The 17,264-nt window shown below is 34.5% G+C and overlaps 1 protein-coding gene across 1 annotated transcript in view; it reads right to left on the reverse strand.

Annotated features, from left to right (window-relative positions):
- Positions 1–2,739: 2,739 nt before the first annotated feature.
- LOC123553917 (very long-chain specific acyl-CoA dehydrogenase, mitochondrial-like) overlaps positions 2,740–17,264 on the reverse strand; it is a 40,613-nt gene continuing 26,088 nt past the window's right edge. The window contains exons 15-18 of the mRNA XM_045343663.2: positions 16,417–16,498; positions 9,319–9,391; positions 8,801–8,949; positions 2,740–4,241 (exon numbers count right to left, since the gene is read on the reverse strand). Coding sequence (XP_045199598.2) covers positions 4,104–4,241; positions 8,801–8,949; positions 9,319–9,391; positions 16,417–16,498 — 442 coding nt within the window. The 3' untranslated portion in view covers positions 2,740–4,103. The remainder of the gene's footprint in view (positions 4,242–8,800; positions 8,950–9,318; positions 9,392–16,416; positions 16,499–17,264) is intronic.

Here is a 17,264-nt window from a genome sequence, read left to right on the forward strand (position 1 = left end):
TACATTTAACAAAAGATATTTTCTTAAGGAGGTAGGTTACCTTGTTACAAGGGTAAATTCAAATTAGTTGAACCGCAGCATTATTTTGTAGTTCGTGTTATATGAAGTTTTAACGGCTAAAATCTCATTTTCGTTTGTCTCTGTCTCTTCGAATTCAATTTTTATCCAGGTTTGAAGATCATGACCCTCCAAAGGTATTTCATATTGAAAGAAGAAGGAAAATACGGATATTTAACACTTTTCAGTGTATTTTAGTTTCATTGATATCCGTAGAAGTCTGCATAATTGATAATTTTACTAGTATGCACGTTAGCTTTCTAATATAAGCTTAAAATGTATATGTCGCGGGGCTCGTGTTTCCATGGTAACGCATTTTCATTCATTTTTAAACAACTATGTATAAAAATATGGGTTTTCGACGGCTTCAGCGCCATTCTGTTAATGACCAACATGGAATATTTGGGTAATATTATTAGCAAAATACCAAGCACTTTACATGGTGCCCTTTTTTTCTTAAAGTTTAAAGTAACCATGGCAACAGATATGTTTAAAATAGCTTATATCTTGCTTTTTGTCGTAATTTCTTATAAAAAGATATTGAATAAGATTATCTTTCTAGTTAATGTAGCTTTAAAACGTATTATTTCTAACGTAAGTTTATATTTCGTGTTATTTGCATTTATTCAAACAAACTTCACAGCTTAGAATACTTACAGAAGTACCCCTCGTCCGGTATTTTTCATGGAAAAATCGTTCAGCATGCTGCTATTATTCTCATGGATATTGTTGAAATGAAAATAAAAAGCCGAAGCTGTGTTTCTTAAATAGACCAGTGTCAACGCTTTGGAATTTTACATTTAGAAACATAGGTCACGGGCTTCGTTTCCATGGTAACATCAATTCAGTTCAAGAAACCACAATTTTCTACTGAAATTTGAACAATTTAAGATCTTAGTTTTAGTATATAAGTAACAAATTATCAACGGAACCTGAAAAATAGGTATTACAAATCAAACTGCTAGATTTTTTATTTGAAAATGGCCGTAACAAGTAACCTTTCACCCTACTATATTCCAAATAACATTGGTTACCATCATCCATTTTCTTACATTCCGCATAACATTTCAATATAACTACATAAAAGAGGCAAAAATATTGATTATTATTCACAGCAAAAGACTCATAAAAAATATTTCAGCAAATAATAGTTATTTGAAAATAGTTAAAATAAAAGAAAATGCACAGAATTACGTACTTTCAAGATAAAAGCTATTAATTTGCGCGGTAACTGACACGTAAACGTCATGGCGTCAATGACGTCATTTTAAGGCAACATTGTTTTGAAGCGTTTCTGCGGCAATTTAATAATTATTTCTGCATTATTCAACCATAAAGCATCAGATCGAAAACAGCTTCATGATTTGTTTTAAGAAGAATGAATAAACAAACACATTTAGTTTGTCGTAAACGTCGTCGTAAATCGTCACGTTAGCTTCCGGTTGGACATGCGCACATACAAATATGAAGGTAACCTACCTCTTAAGATCAAAACTGCCCAAAAATACAAAATCATCGCAAATGTAAAGGTTAATTTTTTTGGTAAGCCATTAATTGGGGAAAAGGTAATTTTCCAAGAATTAATTGTTGCAAAATAAAGCAGAAAAGCGAAATTAGCAAAATTTAATGCTGATTTTTTCTGATTTAGCAGTAAGTGAATCCTTTGATCATACTCTAACAACTGTATTGTCTAAATACCAAAATTTAATTAAAATAACTGGACTTTCATATTCAGATACTGTATTTTTTACATAATGATAAAGTCACAATGATCCTGCATTATAATTATGTAAGTAACTTAAATACAATAATTATGATATATAGATACTTCTTAGCTTAAGTACTTTTTATTCACTTATACAACTATATTATAGTTAAACAAATTAGTTATGACAAAGAAAATAGAAAAGCGGATAAAATACTGATACCTATTAAAACAGAACAAACCCCCTTTGTCTTTATGTTACAAGCCACTTTTTGCTCTACAGCCTCAACATTATAAAGCAATCATTTCTCTGTATGAAAACCAGTGTATTGCACAGATACAAAGGTAATAAAATTGAGTAAAAAGGCAATCAAAAACACAGAAATTCTTATGACAAAAACTACACCTATTTTTTTTAAAATATGCATAAACAGGGAATGTATCCATCAAATTGGTCATAAATATACTTAGATATGAAATAGAAAATATTTCATTATTGTGTAACAGCTAAAAAATTTTGTATTAGATATGCCTTGAACACCAACATAATCGGAAGGAAAATGTAAGAACATTCAAAATACCAAAAATCAGAAGAAATCTGTAAATCTACTTTTGTTTTCATTTTCAAGGAAATCTTTCCTAGCTCAAATCTGTGGGGGTTTTTTTGGTGGTATTTGTTCAGTTTACAGTCACACCAGCACAATTCAGGTCTCATTGTGACTTTCGAAGTTTTTAACGATGGCTGAAGACCCCAGGTGCCCCTCCAGTCATTGTTTTAGGCATGGGCTGGCACCTGGGTAGAAGAATTATCATCCCCTGTAAACCAGCTGGATGGCTTCATTCTACACCCAAAGCAAGGTTTCAAACCAGTATCAGTAACTGTTTTGAAGCCAGCGGCCTTAACCCTTGGCAGTGGAGGCCCAAGCTCATATCGATGTCTTTCACTCCCACTAAATACCGTAAATATAATGTAATAATACTATGTAAACAAATTTTACTAAAGAAACAGCAATGAGACAAAAACAAAACAAGAAACAGTTAATATACAATTTTACATTCATAACATATCACTCTTATACTATATGGCAAAATCACCAATTGTTCAAAATATACATATAGTATGCATGTGTAATGAGACGTGAGACAAACTATATATATGAGGTACTCGAGTTGACATAAAGGCTGTGATTTCATACTTGTATGTGTACATGTAGGATTTCCTTCATTTTTTCAGTGTTTGTTGTGTCAGATTTCAGAACATTACAATTTACATATAATTATGCGTTTTCTGAAAAAATTTTGCAGATGGTTATTTCTATGTATAGACACTTACTACATGTACACATACATGTATGAAAAACATGACTAAAATATTTAGTCGTGTATGGTAAACCTTTCCTGCTGGTCATGGTTACTAGTTCAATCACCTGGGCTCACTTGAGCAATTTATGCGGTCCCTTTTGATACTTAGAAGGGGAACTTTCCTACAATTTTAATGGCTTATGTTTTTTAAGATAAATCGGTATATTAGAAAAGATCATATGATTTTGAAATAATGAAGAAAATCAACTTTCAATATAAAATATTTAACATCATTTTATTAGTGAATTTGGTTCCCATGCTGAAGATGTTTCGATTCAGTATTTCATAAAATCAGCAAAAAACTGAAGGAAAAAAACAATCATTCAAGTGTAATGGCACTTAGCTACTGATCCTTTTTCTGTTTTTAAGTTTTGTTCAAACATACAATTACAGATAACACTATAAGATAACTTGAACTTTGACAAGTTAAATTTCAATTACACTAAATATCAAAATCTTAGGGTATATGGTAGCATTCTGTTTCCCCAACCTTCCCCCCTCCCCAAGCGTTACTGTTTAACACTGATGGAAAAAACTTCAAATTTCAAAGTCTCATCAGCATTTAAATACAATATCTCCTGCTATTTAATTATGCATATCCTAATTTAAAGGGGCACCGGTATATTAGTTATACAGAGGTGAAATGAAATTTAAAAAAAAAATACTGTCAAATCCTTACATTTTGCGAGCACTAAATTTTGTGGTTTCCTTAAAAATGGATAATTTATGGAGACTTTGTGGATTTGAAATATAAAAGGTGTTAAAATTTGGAAATGTACTTGTTTCTCATTTTTTTATTATTTGGATTGATGCAACTTCGAAAGTGTGTCTCTCTCTTGAAAATTTATGTCTTTACAGTATACAGCTTATAACAACCTTTTCTCAAAATAATAAAATGAAGAAAAAAAAATCACAGTTTCTTTGTAATATAAGATTCATTCTATGTTTCTACAAAATGTCCTAGATTCGTAAAGCAACGTTAAAATCCTAGAGGATGTTCTTGAACAGTGCCACCATGTTTGATGACATCCTCGGAAATTGTTGACATCTGCTGGAAAATTTTCTTGTCTTTGTCGGAAAGAGCCAATTTCAGGTTGGTATCTACTCGTACAGCCGCCTGCAATATATGTATAATATCTCAAATTACAGAAAGTGACGATTTTAGGTTGGTATCTACTCGTACAGCCACCTGCAATATATGTATAATATCTCAAGTTACATCTGCTGGAAAATTTTCTTGTCTTTGTTGGAAAGAGCCAATTTCAGGTTGGTATCTACTCGTACAGCCGCCTGCAATATATGTATAATATCTCAAATTACAGAAAGTGCCAATTTCAGGTTGGTATCTACTCGTACAGCTGCCTGAGATAGAAGTATAATATCTCAAGTTAAACAAGAGCTGTCTCCATAGGATGACACATGCCCCCAGATGGCACTTTGAATGAATAGTTATGGCTGATGTTAGAGTTGAAGACCTTTGACCTACGGACCCAGGTCTTGCGCGTGACACGTCGTCTTACTGTGGTACACATTCATGCCCAATAATTTTAAAATCCATGCATGAATGACAAAGATATGGACCGGACACGCCCATCAATGCACTATCATGAAATATGACCTTTAACGTCTAAGTGTGACCTTGACCTTTGAGCTACGGACCTGGGTCTTGCGCACGACTCGTCGTCTTACTGTGGTACACATTCATGCCGAGTTATTTGAAAATCCATCCATGGATGACAAAGATATGGACCGGACACGAATGCACTATCATGAAAAATGACCTTTAACGTCTAAGTGTGACCTTGACCTTTGAGCTACGGACCTGGGTCTTGCACGCGACACGTCGTCTTACTGTGGTACACATTCATGCCAAGTTATTTGAAAATCCATCCATGGATGACAAAGATTTGGACCGGACACGAAAATTGCGGACAGACCGGCAGACTGACAGACTGTTCAAAAACTATATGCCTCCCTTGGGGGGCATAAAAAAAGATGTCTACTTGCTGTCTACCACAGCCTGGACACAAGACACAAAACCCTACCATGTCACATTATCCTGACAATGGTCTGACCAGTCCCAGCACTGACAATGGTCTGACCAGTCCCAGCACTGACAATGGTCTGACCAGTCCCAGCACTGACAACAGTCTTACCAGTCCCAGCACTATCCTCTTGAAGAAGAGAAGCTACTAGTACTATTTCTGTAAAGTCTCTTGTATGACATGACTAGAGATTGAACCAAAGCCGTCAGCATGTGAGAAAGATGCTCGAGCACAAAGTCAACCTTACTTTAAACAAGAGGACCATGATGGTCCTGAATCGCTCACCTATCCCCACATGCCCCAGTGTTGAACTGAGTATGACATCATTATTTCTATTATTTGACATAGTGACCTAGTTTTTGAGTACATGTGACCTAGATATCATCAAGATAAAAAATTCTGACCATTTTTCATGAAGATCCATTGAAAAATATGACCTCTAGAGAGGTATCAAGGTTTTTCTATTATTTGACCTAATGACCTAGTTTTTGAAGGCACGTGACCCACTTATGAACCTGACCTAGATATCATTAAGGTGAACATTCTCACCAATTTTCATGAAGATCTCATGAAAAATATGGCCTCTAGAGAGGTCACAAGGTTTTTCTATTTTTTGACCTACTGACCTAGTTTTTGACCGCACATGGCCCAGTTAAGAACTTGACCTAGATATTATCAAGCTGAATGCTCTCACCAATTTTCATGAAGATCCATAGAAAAATATGGCCTCTAGAGACGTCACAATGTTTTTCTATTTATAGACCTACTGACCTGGTTTTTGACCACACGTGACCCAGTTTCGAACTTGAACTAGATATCATCAAGATGACCATTCTGATCAATTTTCATGAAGATCTCTTGAAAAATATGGCCTCTAGAGAGGTCACAAGGTTTTTCTATTTTTAGATCTACTGACCTAGTTATTGACCGCACGTGACCCAGTTTCGAATCTGACGTAGATATCATCAAGATGAACATTCTGATTAATTTTCACAAAGATCCCATGAAAAATATGGCCTCTAGAGAGGTCACAAAGTTTTTCTATTTTCAGACCTACTGACCTAGTTTTTAACCGCACGTGACCCAGTTTCAAATATGACCTAGATATCATCAAGGTGATCATTCTGACCAATTTTCATGCAGATCCATTGAGAAATATGGCCTCTAGAGAGGTCACAAGGTTTTTCTATTTTTAGACCTACTGACCTAGTTTTTGACCCCACATGACCCAGTTTCGAACTTGACCTAGATATCATCAAGATGAACATTCTGACCAATTTTCATGAAGATCCATTGAGAAATATGGCCTCTAGAGAGGTCACAAAGTTTTTCTATTTTTAGACCTACTGACCTAGTTTTTGACCGCACGTGACCCAGTTTCGAACTTGGCCTAGATATCATCAAGATGAACATTCTGACCAATTTTCATGAAGATCCATTGAGAAATATGGCCTCTAGAGAGATCACAAGGTTTTTCTATTTTTAGACCTACTGACCTAGTTTTTGACTCCACGTGACCCAGTTTCAAACCTGACCTAGAAATCATCAAGGTGAACATTCTGACCAATTTTCATGAAGATCTCATGAAAAATATGGCCTCTAGAGAGGCCACAAGGTCACAAGGTTTTTCTATTTTTAGACCTACTGACCTAGTTTTTGACCGCACGTGACCCAGTTTCGAACTTGACCTAGATATCATTAAGATGAACATTCTGACCAACTATCATAAAGATCCCATGAAAAATGTGACCTCTAGAGTGGTCACAAGCAAAAGTTAACGCACAGACGCACGCACGGACGATGGATGCCACGCGATCACAAAAGCTCACCTTATCACTTTGTGACAGGTGAGCTAAAAAAAAAAAAAAAAAAGATGAAAGTAAATCTAGTATACTGATCATTCATATGTCTATTTTGAGAGGCAAATTGCCCCTTGCATATTGGTTAAGATTTAGAGATGGGCTGTTTATCTCTGACCATAGAGGTACAGACCTTACTCTTGCGAGGCACAACTTCTCATTCTCCTAAACATTTGTAAGTTTCACTGTTATTCCTGAATTTGTATTAAAGTTTTAGCTATGACAGAATTAGCTTCCGAGGGGGAGATGAACTAACAAAGTACTCAACAGAAGGACAGTTTGATTACCCTAACCCTTCCTTTGGCATCAGATGGACTTTAAGATGCTTCTAGATTTTGCTGCCCTCAGCATTTTTCAACAACAGTAACAGATTGCTATTGATCTTTAATTGTCATATCCTTTTAGTAGGTACTAAACCACACACATCTACCTAGACTGACTGCTAGACAGACAATTAGTTTATGACTTATCTAATTTAGATGTCAAGAAACTCCCTGGAGTCCACTCCCTGGAAAAGTAAGTGCTTAGCTCATTTTTATTAAAGTTATAAGTCTGAAATTCAGCCAGAGATGTCAAACTGCAAAATTATGGTTAAAATCAATGTCACTGTCAATTTAGCTCAGATTATAATGGAACTACATGAATGTGCAGCTGGCAGCTAAAGACTGCACATCAATATTCCATCAGTATAAATATGCTACAAACTTGAATATTTGCAGTTTTTAAGTCTAATAATGATTATTACAAGGATGTATAATTTTGAATTCAAGCAGATTCTGACGTAAAAAACAACAACTGAATTTGGTTGTCAGTCTCATAATGTAGACTTGCCACTGGTTAATTTTTAAATAATAATCAGCATCAACCAATCAAATGCTGTAATTTCAGAATGCAGCCTTGCCATTGCTTAATTTTTAGATTGTGTTCAGAATCAACCAACCAAATACCATAGTTTCAGACTGGTCTCAAAACTCAGCTTTTTAAACTTGAAAAAATATATAAACCTACAAACTCTGAGCTGACTTGAGAGCTAACAACTTTAATCCACTAAACACTGACTCTCCAGCATTATTACATTATTTAAGGTATCAATCGGTGTAAATTACACATATATGAATAAATGCAATGTTAAGGTACTCATTCACATTTCAGTGATTTTTTTTGCCCTTTTGGGAAAAGGTCCGGTACCAGATAAATTGGGAAAATTAGCAGTTTTTTTTACTCAGATTGGGAATTTTTATAGTTAATTAATAACATCATTCAGAATGCTTCTTCCTTTAATTCCATGTAAATTAAATATCATCAAGGGAACTGTTTGAATGGTTAAATCATGGTGAATGTCAATGTAACTAAGTTTTCCTTTTGCAATCATCAAAATGCAAACTTAATTTGGTCATTTGGGGAATTTTTGGATGATAATTGGGAAAAAAGATTGCATTTTTCAACTGGGAAAAGGTCCTTTTAGGGGTACTTTATAAAGAAGGAAAAAAAACCCTGCATTTATGGCTAAAAACTTTTGTCCTCTGAGAATACATTGCAAACTGTTTTGAAAAACTGGCCTTTGTATAATCTTATTGACATATGAAGTAACCCTGCAGTGTGTATAAAAACTAAATTTCAAAATGAGTAACACCCCTGGAAAAAAATCAATTATATTTTTTTTTTGTATTTTCAACTGTTAGATACGTCATATCAAATTGAAGATACTGAAGTTCTTCATACCCTCTGTGAGCTGAATCAGCTGCATTAATAATGAAACAAATCATATATACCTGTGAACAGAACACCTGGCACATGGCCGACTCCGAGGCCGCACTCGAGTATTGGTTATTTAGGGATCTTGATGCCCGGGACAACACAGACACCATACCATATATATCAATAGCAGCCTCCGACACTCTGTTTAATACCATCTGCTCATCTGTAATATACAATTATTATCAAATATTTCAGAGCAAAAACAGACAATGGCCTCCGTCATGTCATAACACTGTGACATCACAACAATGTGACATTGTACACAGGTGAATACCAAAACACTGAAAAAATGACTTAGCATGGCAAATATATGGATTTATTTACACTTTCCTCAAGTAATTTTTAAGTTGTTAGGTTTAATAATAAAACAATTGTTACATTTTGTGTCAGGTTGATATAAGGATCTATCAACCTTACATAAGTGTAATGAAAAAACTGCCACATATTAAAGCCCAAAACAGTAATTTTCTTTCCAGATTACTCTTTAACATACTATTCTGATCTATCAGTAATTGAAATAATCTTTACTTACTCATAATCTTCTTGCCATATTTGATCAACAACTGTTCCACAGTTCCACCAAAATCTTCTATAGATTTGGAAGCCTGCAATACAAGAAAGATTTAGCTTAGACTAAAATACCCCTTTTACCAGTGAGAATGGGCAAAATTTTATTACGATAAAATGTATGTGTATAATTATGGCACTTATATCTGTAGACTTTGTTTAATGGTGCATAATAATTATCAAAATTATCACAGCTACCGGAGCATCTATGGTAGACAAGATACAAAGAAATTACCAGAACTATTTCTAATACAAGACCTACTTTCTTACAGAGCCAGACAGAGTTATTCAACTTGCCCAGTTATAATAAGTAAGATTTTTATTATTCATTTCAAGGAGAGTACTCAAACTGTCTAAATCAAATGAAATTTAAACAATTCTCATCTAACCTAATTTTGCAGTTCATATGCATTTTACTTGTACATGCAATAAATCACGGAATTTACCACTAAGCTCCATATAGCAACAGATCAGAACAGCAGTATTTAAAACTATTCAGTCAAACTTATGTAAAGTACAAACTCTTTCTATCCTTAAGCTAAACTGAACAAAAAATATAAATTATCCTTTCATTTCGACCATTAATCAGTTAAGAAGCAAAACAAAAATTGATTTTCTGCCCCTGATAATTGATTTTCCAATTTGCTCAACGTCTAATCATTTCTGGGAGTTCTATTTCAAAAGTAAATTGATGAAGTTATATTACAGGTGCATTCTAATTGTCTCTCAATCCTGCATGATGTTCAATCAATATGGAGAATTTCCGTGCAATTCAGTATTAACTGGAAAACCAATGCTAAACAATAATACTGAAGCCATTGTTAATTCAGCCATGCTTTGGTGCACATCCTGAAATGTGGCATACAATTTTACATTTTCGTCTTCTGCCTACATTCTCGAACTAAAGAACAGTAGAACCCTTCTGGAGCAACCATTCTTAAGGATCATGGTAGGATTGTTGAGAGGATGTTGCTCTGGGGACATCAACTTTACTATAAATTTTACTTTGTAGGAAAGATAATAGCTGAGAGGTGGGCGTTAAGACTGTAGTGTGTTGGAAGTTCAATATTACTTGCTAGTAACCAAACAAGAGAGCTATGATGGCCCTAGATTGCTCGTTTCAGTTTTACAGTTGGCCTGAACTATTTCAGTAGAGGCTCCACTACTGAATGTATTATTTCAAAATCTGACTAGCTGTTTTATTTTTTTTTATAGACTTCCATGTAGCCACAAACAGAAAACTAGCCCAGCCTCCTGGCAAACATTTTTTTTAAAGAAAAAATAACGTGGCCTGAAGAATTTTGGTAGTGGAAAGCGAAATTTCAGTAAAATTATTTTGGAAATCCTGCAAGCTGGTTCAGGAGAAGATTTTCAAAGATTTCCATATAGCAATACATGGCAAACTAACCCTTCTCCATGACAACCATATTTTTAAACTAATGTAATCAAGTTAGTTTGAAGGTATTTGATACAAGGTCACTCAGGGAACATTGCCGTAAAATTATTTTAAGAAAGAGCTGGCTGTTTCTGAGGGCAAGGTTTTTAATATTTCCTTACAGCCATGAAGAAAAAACTAGCCCATCCATCTACTGGCTAGGGTAATCAACATTGCCTAAAGGAATCACCAAAGAGACATTTCAATAAAATTATTTTGAAATCAGGCTAGTATTTTCGGTGGAGATTTTCAGTTTTCCATATAGCCATATCATAAGATAACTAGCCTACTTCCCCTGGTTGCAGTATTTTTTTTAAAGGCAATATTGCTTAAATGAATTTGTGAGAAATTATTTTAACATCTGGCAAGCAATGTCAAAAGAGAAGATTTTCAAGGTTTTCCTAATGGGCATATAGAGGAAACAACCTCACCCCTGGCAGCCAGATGGTTTTAACAAATCATCAAAGGCCTGAAGGGCCTGAGAGTCGGCTAATGATTGATGTACTGGTAGTATAGTCTACCAGTTTCAGTTTGGTTTTAGTTTTTTTCCCCAACTGAACAGAGATTTTGTTACAATAGATGAAATGGACATTCAATCGATGCCTAGTAAAACTTTGATTGACATTATAAAAGTATTTAAACCCAGTATATTTCTCTAAAATTGAAGAGTGGTTTGCAAAAATAACAAGAGCTGTCCGTAAGACAGCCAAGCTCGACTATTCGAAATATTGTCCCAGAAGCAGGAAAATATTACCCAAAAAGGTTAAATATCAAAAGAGTTTTAAGTTCAAAAGGGGGAATAATTTGACCAAAATGCATATCAGTTATGGGACTTGCTGCTCTTTACTAGTTTTATAACCTCGAAGGCACATGTGAAGTTTCAATTCAATATCTGCATTAGTTTTGGAGATAGAAACTTGCATGTAAAACTTTAACCAGAATTTTCAAAGTCCAAAAGGGGGCATAATTTGCTCAAAATACATGCCAGAGTTATGGGACTTGATCCAGTGAGGTTAGTAATTGATCTAGAAAAAGAAAAAATAAGTTTCAAATCTATATGCCTTTTAGAAATAGCTGTATGTACTTGCATGCAAAACTTTAACCAGAATTTGCTAAGTCCAAAAGGGGGCATAATTTGGCCAAAATGAAAGTCAGAGTTATGGGACTTGCTGCTATCAACTAGTTTTATAACCCCGAAGACACATGTGAAGTTTCAAATCAATATTTGCATTAGTTTTGGAGATATTAACTTGCATGTAAAATTTTAACCAAAATTTTCTAAGTCTAAAAGGGGGCATAATTTGCTCAAAAACATGTCAGAGTTATGGGACTTGGCCCAGTGAGGTTGGTAATTGATCTAGAAAAAGAAAAAGTAAGTTTCAAATCTATATGCCTTTTAAAAATAGCTGTATGTACTTGCACGCAAAACTTTAACCAGAATTTTCTAAGTCTAAAAGGGGGCATAACTTGGCCAAAATGAAAGTCAGAGTTATGGGACTTGCTGCTATCAACTAGTTTTATAACCCCGAAGACACATGTGAAGTTTCAAATCAATATCTGCATCAGTTTTGGAGATAGTAACTTGCATGTAAAACTTTAACCAAAATTTTCTAAGTCCAAAAGGGGGCATAATTTGCTCAAAATACATGTCAGAGTTATGGGTCTTGACCCAGTGAGGTTGGTAACTGATCTAGAAAAAGAAAAAGTAAGTTTCAAATCTATATGCCTTTTAAAAACAGCTGTATGTACTTGCATGCAAAACTTAAACCAGAATTTTCTAAGTCCAAAAGGGTGCATAATTTGGCTAAAATGAAAGTCAGAGTTATGGGACTTGCTGCTATCAACTAGTTTTATAACCCCGAAGACACATGTGAAGTTTCAAATCAATATCTACATTAGTTTTGGAGATAGTAACTTGCATGTAAAACTTTAACCAAAATTTTCTAAGTCCAAAAGGGGGCATAATTTGCTCAAAATACATGTCAGAGTTATGGGACTTGACCCAGAGAGGTTGGTAACTGACCTAGAAAAAGAAAAAATAAGTTTCAAAGCTATATGCCTTTAATTGATGGCTGTATGTACTTGCATGCAAAAACTTAACCAAGGTGTGACGCCGACGCCAGGGTGAGTAGAATAGCTAGACTATTCTTCAATTGTCGAGCTAAAAATGTTGATAGTACAAACTACAATTTGACAGGTGACACTAAGATACTGCCCATGACTATAAATATTTTTCCAGTAAACATTTGCCTCCAACATTACCAAAACAGGCAATTATCGGCTGGTATATATTGGCAGATGATGAAATTTGAATATGAAAATTTATATATTGAAATTTTATAGCGCGGATTGCCACATACAATTTGTAACGGACGGACGAAAGAACTGTTCAGATATTTTACAGATAAGGGGCCTGGCAATAACTGTGTCACACGCTAGGTATTGTTCAATCATATTATAAGGGATGTGAATTTAAAGTATACTTACTTTTGCGTTTAAAGATATGTAAATGTTGCCGAGTGTCAATATATAGTGTCATGAATGTTTACACTGACAGGAAAATTGCGCATTCGAAACTAAGAGAAGTTACTCGGACTAGCTACCAATTTCGGAAAAGATAACCAATATTAATAAATGCAGTTCTTTTTTAGTTAAAACCATCACTTATTCTATTTCAGACCTGTTAACCCCTTCAAAACCATGTCAGTAGTCCCCAAGTCTATGTACTTTCAATTATTCGTTTTGATTCATGTAGACAGACAGGCCCAGACTGGGCTGAAAAAATGTTTGAGCCATTTTTATGTGGTCAGTAGCAGGGTGGGTTTGGGGAGGGGTGTTCCTTCCCGCTTTGAACTGAAGTCAGATTTTGAAATGGGCATTGTGGCAGGTGGTAAAAGGGCAAATGTATCAAACTGTAAAGTGGCAATATGGGGGGAGGGTGTAGGAGGATACCCCCTCCTGCAATTAGGGTTTGGGGTATCACCACAAGGAAATTTTGAAAATGTAGACCCTTGATACAGCCTTTGGTGCGATTTCTAACTGAAAATTTTATGTTTCAATTTCTAAATATTACCTCTAGATTCTTTTTAGTATTACAATATTCAAAGTATGAATGACTGTCACTTTATATTTTTACTTTCAGGTCATGCCTCAGCACTAGAATATAAGTCTGATATTGATTCTATGTATGTATTATAAAAACAAATTCTAGAATCATTTCTGTTACAATAATATCTATCATGTCTGTTACTTTAATGTTTAAATTTCATAACACAGCTCGATATTTACCCAAAATATTATATCCGGATATGATTACACTTTCTTTTATACCGCCAAAATCTCCAGTTTCAACAATATGTTTTACAAATTGTGATGATATGAAGACAGTTTAGCAGCAATTGGCAGTATCTGACATTGAAGTTTACGGTGAAATTATTTAAATCATTTCATAAAAAAAATTGTTTCGTTTTGTCAAAGCACTCTAACATAGACGATCTACTTTGGATTTCAAAAACTACAAGAAAATACAATTTAATGTTTCGCCGATTTGTTTATTTCTCAAAAAATAAGAAATAAAATCATTTTTAAAATCAGGAGTAATTAAACAAATCAGTAAGAGCTCTTTCTTGGGATAATTTATCCGCTTACTGACTGCAAAAATCAAGCCATGTGTCATCATGAAAAGCAGAATGGGTGACGGTTTCATTTTTTTGCGAACCTGAATCGTAAGCAAATTATCCAAACCAGTCAAAATTCCAGAAAGGTTATGATCTAGATTCTTTCTAGTATTACAATATCCAAAGTATGACTGTCACTTCATCTTTTTACTTTCAGATCATGCCTCAGGACTAGAATACCAGTCTGACATAGATTATATGTAGGTGTAATAAAAATAAATTCTAGAATCATTTCTGTTACAATAATATCTATCATGTATGTTACATGAATGTTAAAATTTCATAACACAGCTCGATATTTACCCAAAATATTATATCCGGATACGATTACACTTTTCTCCATTTTCCACAATATATTTTACAAATTGTGTGATACGAAGACATTTAGCAGCAATTGGCAGTATCTGACATTGAAGTTTACGGTTAAATTACCACTTATTTAAATCTTTTCATAAAAAAATTGTTTCGTTTCGTGAAAGCAGCCAAACATAGACGATCTACTTTCGATTTCAAAAACTACAAGAAAATACAATTTAATGTTTCGCCGATTTGTTTATTTCTCGAAAATTAAGAATTAAAATCATTTTTAATATCAGTAGTAACTAAACAAACCAGTAAGAGCTTCTTCTTCCGATAATTTATCCGTTTACTGACTGCAAAATTCATGCGTGTGTGTAGAAACCCACGCAAAGTTTATAGAAATCATACGATGCGTGTATACGTTCAATGTGGGAGAATTAAGGCTGATCGGGATCGGCTATGTTACCTAACGCATCCAGACGATTCAGATTTTGTTTTTAAAAAAGCATTGTGTGCATTTCTGTAATTTTATATACGTTTTTATACGCTTAGAAATTATTAGACATGCGTATTTGCATTATTTCTATACGTAATTTACGCTAATACGCATCTTATCTGGAGCCCTGTGGAACTACTTTTTTTCTTTCGCTGGATGTTACGCAAGCTTTGTAAGCCTGCGCAATTCATAAAATGCACATTTATGCTTAATGAGTTACATTCGAGTATTGCACAATTACAAGTCATAAATATGACAGATTACATCGTATATTGGTCATAACAAAGGGAATTCACACAACTTAACTTCATTCATGCAGTGAACTGTTTGAAGTTTGAGAAATCTAATGGAACTACATCCCTTCACTGTGTTATTTGGTCCATTTAGACTTAGAGAATCGCTGGATAGCAAGGACTAAGGTTTACCTGCATTTTGAAGTCTGACATGTAGTTTCTGAGATTTTTTAAGATTACGGTTTTGGCTGCCTTGGCACCCAGAATTTTGCATGGATGATTTAGATTTGAAGGAATTTGATAAAGGACCAAATAAGGAATATTCCTGAGCAGTTTGGTTGAAACTGAGTTCGAGGATAAGGAAATGTTCTTTAAAGAAATTGTGGACCACTGACATCTACAACAGTGACATCTTTATCACATATTTGATTGTATATAGTGTCAAGATTACAAAACTGATTTGTAATCTTGGGGAAATGTATAAGCTGCCTGGTGACTCTGTAGGTAGAGCACTGAACTGTATTCATAGGTTATGGGTTCAAGTTACAGTCTCAAACAATTTTCCTGTTTTTGAAGATATAGTTATACAGGGCCTGTATTCACCAACGTTTTAAAGTCTGAACAGTAGACAGACTTAAAAACTGCAAATAATAAAGTTGCCATAACTTTGTTGAGAGCAAATTTATACTTACGAAATTTCTGTTGGACTGTCTGTAGCTCTAGAATGCACATTCTTGAGAAGTTTCATTAAAATTTATGCTGATTTAACAATGAAAGAGAAGAAGATGTAGCCTTCAAAGATTCACATTTCAAATACTGATGAATATGGGCACAGTTTGACAGTAATGTTCAGAGACAAGTGTCTATCAAACATCCTACTGAACACATGTATACATGTACAGTCTATAAATATTTCTAGTACCTCTTTAGCAGCAGTGCTTAGATCTGAGTGTACTGATGGGTGAGTGTGAAGTGACACATTCCCTGTGCTGCCTCCCATCTTCCTGAAATATACAAGAAAAGACACTAACTAATAAAACTTTATCACTTCCATTTCCACTTGAATAATTAACAGTTCTCCATTTGAAATAAAGGTTATAGGAAAAATAACACTGATTTTAGTGGAACAATAAACATCGAGGAGAATACTCCAGCTTAGTCATCTGCCGTTGTTGAAATAAAGACAATACTTGTGCTGACAGAAATACTAAGAATATCCACCAGTAGTTATCAGGGAGATTTTATTCAATGGCAATAAAAATGGATAATAATGATAAAAATGTCTTTGGTAAATATATTTCAGACTACAGATGGTTATACTGCTCAATATCTGTCAAAAGCAAGAACAGATTTATATACCAGCAGAGATCTGTAACTCTTTTCAGTGCAACCTCTTTAAACAAACACCCCTGGGATAAAAATGTGCTTGATGTATAGAGGTTGTTGCTTGAGGAAACATCACTGGGATATAAATGTGCTCATTGTGTAGAGGTTGTTGCTTGAGGAAACATCACTGGGATATAAATGTGCTCATTGTGTAGAGGTTGTTGCTTGAGGAAACATCACTGAGATATAAATGTGGTCATTGTGTAGAGGTTGTTGTTTGAGGAAACATCACTGAGATATAAATGTGGTCATTGCACAGAGGTTGTTGCTTGAGGAAACACCACTGGGATATAAATGTGGTCATTGTGCAGAAGCTGTTGCTCGAGGAAACATCACTGGGATATAAATGTGGTCATTGCGCAGAGGTTGTTGCTCGAGGAAACA

The sequence above is a fragment of the Mercenaria mercenaria genome, chromosome 7, assembly GCF_021730395.1.
Source record: "Mercenaria mercenaria strain notata chromosome 7, MADL_Memer_1, whole genome shotgun sequence".
NCBI lineage: Eukaryota > Metazoa > Mollusca > Bivalvia > Venerida > Veneridae > Mercenaria > Mercenaria mercenaria.